General features: G+C 46.5%; 1 protein-coding gene across 12 annotated transcripts in view; it reads right to left on the bottom strand.

The window, feature by feature from the left end:
• The window catches only part of Nav2 (neuron navigator 2), a 643,327-nt gene that overhangs the window by 180,475 nt on the left and 456,552 nt on the right, over nucleotides 1–6,300 (bottom strand). For all 12 annotated transcript variants that reach the window (XM_029533095.1, XM_029533102.1, XM_021221030.2 and 9 more), the window contains one exon: nucleotides 3,484–3,653. In XM_029533095.1, coding sequence (XP_029388955.1) covers nucleotides 3,484–3,653 — 170 coding nt within the window. The remainder of the gene's footprint in view (nucleotides 1–3,483; nucleotides 3,654–6,300) is intronic.

Here is a 6,300-nt window from a genome sequence, read left to right as displayed (position 1 = left end):
GGGAGGGAGGGAGGGAGGGAAAGAGAGAGAGAGAGAGAGAGAGAGAGAGAGAGAGAGAGAGAGAGAGAGAGAGAGAGAGAGAGAGAGAGACAGATCTTAAAATAATTTCTAGTTTGGAATTTACCAAGGCTACAAGAGCCACCCATGTGGAGCCTCTTCTCCCTGGGATCATGTGGACACTCAGCATGGATTCCATCAGTGTGGACCCTATCTTGGAGTGGCCAGCCTGTGGAGAAGCACCTGAGGGAGTTTGCTAGCACCTTCAATGGCTGGCTGCATCCTTCTGAGTACTGTAGCACTGGTGTGGCTCGAGACGGTGATCTGGAGCATTAGCCCTGGTGACAGCTACCTATAGGCGGCATGTCACCAGAGTCACACTTCTGGAACTGACCAAGGCTAAAATTCAAGTGTAGTCATCTCTCTTCCGAGTATTTGCCTTGTCTTTAATGGGAGGCCAAACTCTTCCATAGACATTTGTAGTCCAGCCCCGGGGATGAGTTTGGCTTTGTAGCTGGCCAGGTCTTTTCCTCTTCTGGGGCCCTGTGAGGACTTTGAGTGTGGTAGTTTATCCAGCCTGAAAGCTTAGCCAGGTCCATCTGCACACAGAACCCTGTCTCCAGACAAACTTCTGGAGCATACTTGAAATGCTACAGTGGCCTCTGGTCCATACCCGACGCTGGTTTTCTAAGACAACCCCCCCTACCTCCCAACCATGATGGATTGCAGCCTAGAGATCATGATAATTTTGCAGCTGTTTCCCAGAAATGACAGTTATCCTCTGTTCTCTCTGTCAAGGGTCACAGTTCCAGAATGACCAACAAGGCTTAACTATCAATCACTACGGCAAACCCGGGCAGGTCCACTACAGACCCTGCAAACGTGAACCCAGCAGATCTGTTCTTAGATCAACACCCAGATCAACACTAGGAGACTTTTTTAGAGCCACTCACTCCTTCCTGGGCTACCGTCCTAGCATGAAGGGAAAGCAATGCAGTCGGAATCGCTTCAGACTCCTCCCCAAAGCAGAATGGGTTCTTACTACTTTGTGCTCAGGGCTCAAACACCTCTGCTACGGCACACATGGGAACTACTCTCCATGTGCCTCTGCAAAGCAGCATCTTAGCCCCTTAGTTCCCACAACCAGCCAGACGCTAGTCCCATCCCCATCTCCATTCATGGTCACAAGCAAAAAGTCCTCTACAGGACTTAGAGTGCCGGGTTCCTTCCATCTACTAGACTCATGACGTCATGTCAGAATCCTGGTGCACGGCCCAACATAGGTGATTCTCTTAAACAGTTCTGTCTTTTAACCGCTGATGCTGACTGTCACCAACCACGAAGTGACACGCTTACAGACATTCTCAATCAATGGACCCAGTATAACAGACATGACAGAATGCTAGTCTTCAAATTCCCAACAACAAGAACAGAGCAAAGAGGTGACACAGCTGATGACGACCGAAGGAGGAGTCCACCAGGAGGCAGAACAGTTTTCACACTAACGAGGCCCAGTCGCAAGGACAGCTGAGCATGTCGTGTAAGTTACAGCTCTTCAGTCACCTCATGAGCAGAGGAGAAAGTGAGGCCGCCGGTTTTAGTCTCAAACCCAAAGGAGTTCTTACTATACCAGGCCATTGACAGTCACTGTAATGTCAATAAAGTAGGCCAGATTTATTAGTTCAGCATGTTAAAACAATTTGTCTCGTTTCAACCTTCACCCCTCCCTGACTCTGTGACTATAGCAAGTATGGAGTCTTTATTTTATTTTATTTTATTTTATTTTAGGTACATGTTAGTTCCATCCCTTTAAAAGGGGAATAAATGAGGTTGTGACATGGGTGAAACTAAAAAGAAAATAGCTTTTTCTTTTGAAGTAAAACCCCAAACATTTCTATATGCGAGTGTGTTGTATTTATATGGCTGTACTGTGGAAAGTTGTGGAAGGGTATGCACAGTTTGGTTTATACTGGTGCTTGTTAAGAAATATAAAAATAACTTTTAAAAGAAAATATGTGCTCTTGTACTATTTTGCAAGATGTGACTTTTATATTCCAAGCATACATTTTTGGTTTTGTTTTTTTAAAAATATCATTTGTTTTATCTATGTGACTTTCTGTATGTGGGTATGCACATGGGAGTACAAGCGTCCTGAGGATAGAAGAGGGAATCAGATGCCATGGAGTTAGAGGTGATTGTGTGCTGCACAGCATGGGTGCTGGGGATTGTAACCTGGGTCCTCTGCAGAAACCGCATCCGTCTCTCCAACTCCTCCAAACACAATTTTATAAAGAAAGCCACTTAGGCATGGGGAAGTAAAGAAGAGGTGTGGGGTGTGACTCAGTGACATGTTTGTCTAGAACAACGAGGCTCTGGGTTTGGCCCCCAGTACCTGAGAAGTGAAACTAACAGATGAAAAAGCTACACACATTAAACAAAAGCTCTTGATGTTTGAGGGAGAGACACCGAGGGGCGGGATCACATAGATGTGGCTGGTCCATATATCCTGGATTAGACTTTAGTACTGGTTTCAAGTTCCTGGTACCTTGGTTGAGAAATCTGTCAGCCTCATAAAAAAATAAAGATCTCTCCCCTACTCAGAAGGGGAAAAACAATGTAACCATGACTAAACTCTCAAGGGACTCGGCCTCTGTGTCCCAAGTGTTCCTGGTTTGGGGAGTAGATAGGATGGGACCGAGTTCATTCACAACACGAGGGCTTCGCAGGGACAGGGGGCAACATGCTGTGACTCAAAGGGATGGCATGTGACATGATCCATGGACACTTGCACACTGCCACCAGGAATACTTCTGAGAGACCTGGCGTTGGTTTCTGCCATTTCTGCTTGGTGGGAGGGCAGGAAGGGCATGTCTTCCATTGAAGACTTGTCCAACCTGCCTTAGTTTCTCGAATGTCTCATAGGCCTGTCCAAGCAAAGTTTCATCTTATCACCTTCTGTAGAGGTCTTCCACAAGCCGCTTACCTTGCCTTTTCTCCCCCCCAAACGCTCAGAGGCACAGACGGTCAGATATCATTATATCATCACAACCCTGGGATCAAGGCTGTCTGCTTCTTAGATGCGAGTCAAGTGCTTCACTGTAGCTTACCCAAAGGTGAAAACGTCCACATCACCAGTGCTCCTTCACATCACTTCTGATGACTCCCAAAGCACGCCCCAAGAAACTTGCACTTCTACTGTATAGCATCCATGAAATTTTTTTTCCTCAGATTTCAAATGGCATCTTATTTCTAATCTGTAGCCAAGTGTTTTATGGGCCATGGCCAAAATAATAACTTATTCTAGCTGGCTGGCTGGCTGGCTGGCTGGTTGTGGGTGTAGCAATGCTTTCCCCACTGTGCTAATGTCACTGATGACAACCTTCCCGCTAAGCATGTGTATGTTTGAACCACAGTTCTTCATCCTGTTTGCAAGCTAGATCTTGACCCCACCCCAACTGACAGAGGACTCCAGAGAAAATGACTCACCTTTCTCATGGTTACTTGGTGGTGCAGGTGGGGGTGGAGAGGTGACAGGTTTAGACTTGTCGTAGTTGTTAAAGCTCTGGCTCCGACGGTTGTTGGCAGCAGCTGACCCTCCTCCGCGTGTTTTGGCCTCACTGCCTGCAGTGGCCACCCTTGCGGTAGGACCTGGGAGTCTAAAATGCAAGAGCCAGAGAGTAATGCAGTCAGTCTTAGGAATATAGCAGTGTCCCAGAAAGAACTGCGACCATGCAGGAGATCATCATTATCATCATCCACAACAACAGCAGCAGCAGCAGCANCAACAACAACAACAACAACAACAAGAAACCAACCAAACTCAGACGCCAGGTCTGTGGAGAAGGCTAGTCAAAGGATTTGGTGCCACACAGCAAACACTTAAGGCTCAGAATGACCCCAGGAAAGCCCAGTGGCAAGCTGAGAACATTACGCCTTTGAGTAAAGAGGGAATTTGAAGGAATTTGCTGATGAGAAATATAAGATCCATGTTCTTTATCCTCTGAGACAGGTGTTCTTACTTCTCAATGTAAGCAGAGTACAACATCCCTGGCTCCATCCAGCATGGAGCATAATGACTTAACCCAGAATTATTTTTCCCATGTGCACTGTGCTGGAAATAATGTTTGCCATAACCCAGGGGTAGAGGCATTAAGACCGGGATTCCATTTATAACGGTAAGAAAGTAAACGGTGACGGCTCAAACCCAACACATCTGTGGTGCAAACCCGAGGCCGGGCTGACAGTGCTCGTCTGGCTTTACACTTCCCTTCAACACCTGACAACCTGTCTCTCTGGTATCCTTTTGAGGCCGAGGCTCAGCCTGTCTCTACAATCAACATATAAAGTCATAATTCTATCTGTAAAAACAGCAGGCTTCAGTTAGTCTAAAGACAAATACACATTTTTCCCTTTAAACAAAACCTCATTTTGGGTGGTTCTGAGAGTAAAGCTGTCAGATCTCTTTGTAGTGTGTCTACAGATGTCAAGGAGTTGTCCCTGGAGAGGTGAGGGGGAAGGCTCCTCAAATCAGAATTTTGATCCAGGAACCTACTAAGCAGGCTGTTTCCAATAATTAAAGTTGAAGGATGAATACATGATGACATATTTAGTAGTATCCTTCAGTTAAAACCCACCGAGCTGTGTTTAAAAGCAACCGGAGTCTCGGCTGACCAGCATCAGACCCAACGATAAGCCCGAGTTCTCAACTCGTAAAGCTTTCAGCCTTCTCTTTCCGTGCGATTCGGCGAGCACCAAAGAAGCCCTGAGTCTGGAAGCATTTTAGATGTAAGCAGCAAGCGCTTTAAACTTTTTCTTGTTGGCTCAGCAAGAAAGATGCTTGTGGAGTGCACAGAGAACATGAGCTGGTGTGAAAGTACTGTAAAAGCGATCTAGTTAAAAAGCTGGCTGGGTCCCGACTGGGAGCTGGGAGAGGTGGGAGGAGGTTACTCCTCCTGCTCCCCTCGCCAGCCACAGGGAACCTTGAAGGCATTGCTTCCTGCTGTGCTAGGAACATCTGCCCTCTGTGAATTTGCAACCTCTGGTTCGGAGAAATTCACTCCCACAAAGATTGAACCGGTACAAATCCCCCAGTGGTTCCAGGATCGGGGTAGTGGCTGGATGTATCAGCACAGCTCAAGGAGATCCAGGGATGGGACCTTAGTGTCACTTGGATCTACTTCTGATGCAGTGTCCTGAAGATCTTCCATGTTAGGTGACATGGCTTCACATCCCTTGGTAGAACAGGTACACACACAGTGGCTGATGGGTCAGACTGATTTAAGCAGCCATGGTCTGCAGAAATCTTTATCCCTACATATAGGACTGGCTGGAGGAGGATTATGGACTTGAAAAGATGTCACAGCAGAGGTATTCCATTTGTGCAGGCTTCAACTGCGGGTTGTAAAGAGCAGGGGCCACAAAGCAGCAAGGTAGACAAAATCCTTTCAGAGATGCTAGAGAGGCTCCACTGTGCCCACTCAAGGCTGGACCACAGGAGATTTTTTAGAACAACACAGAGGCAAGCCATCTAAGCCCAGGATGGGCAGTGTGGTGTAAAGGACAGAAAGCAGGCTTTCCCATCCAGAGGACTCCAAGAATGCCCCACATCTGACATTCATATTCTTCACTTAAAGCTCTGGAAGAGCAGCTACCCAATGGAAGGCTGTACATTAGACATGGGACTTGATACCTGGCCTGAAGTAATTACCTGCTGCCACGGAATTCCCCTCTCACCCTTCCTGCTTGGCCCAGATTTGTAAAGAACTAGACATCATCATAAAGGGAACGCATTGTGATATGGAGATAAAGGAAGTAGACAGAATTACACACTGAGAAGGAAGGAGGACAAAATTCAGTACCAGATCAACATTTTGAAAGAGGCAAGATAGGCCTTGTGAAGCAGGGCTCTTTTTCTTGTTAAACCATTTTGTCTGTGACAGAAAACTTGCTCTTGGGAGCCTCATTTGAGACTAAGAACAGTCCTGGATCCCTCGTGGTAACCGTGGTTCAGTCTTTCTCTGATGCTGGAAATGATTTCTCTGAAGTTTACCCATCTGACAAGTTCAGCAAAAGTCACCTCTGCAGGCTAGTTTTACGTCAACTTGATACAGGTGCGAGTCATTTGAGCGATGGGAACCTCAACTGACAAAAACCACTCCATCAGATTGTGATGCAAGCACTCCAGAAATTCAAATAACCCCATTAAAAATTGGGGTACAGAGCTAAACAAAGAATTCTCAACTGAGGAATACCGAATGGCTGAGAAACACCTGAAAAAGTCTAACATCCTTTATCATCAGGGAA

The sequence above is a fragment of the Mus pahari genome, chromosome 1 (genome assembly GCF_900095145.1).
Source record: "Mus pahari chromosome 1, PAHARI_EIJ_v1.1, whole genome shotgun sequence".
NCBI classification, from domain to species: domain Eukaryota; kingdom Metazoa; phylum Chordata; class Mammalia; order Rodentia; family Muridae; genus Mus; species Mus pahari.
This window is presented reverse-complemented; position numbering and strand designations above follow the sequence as displayed.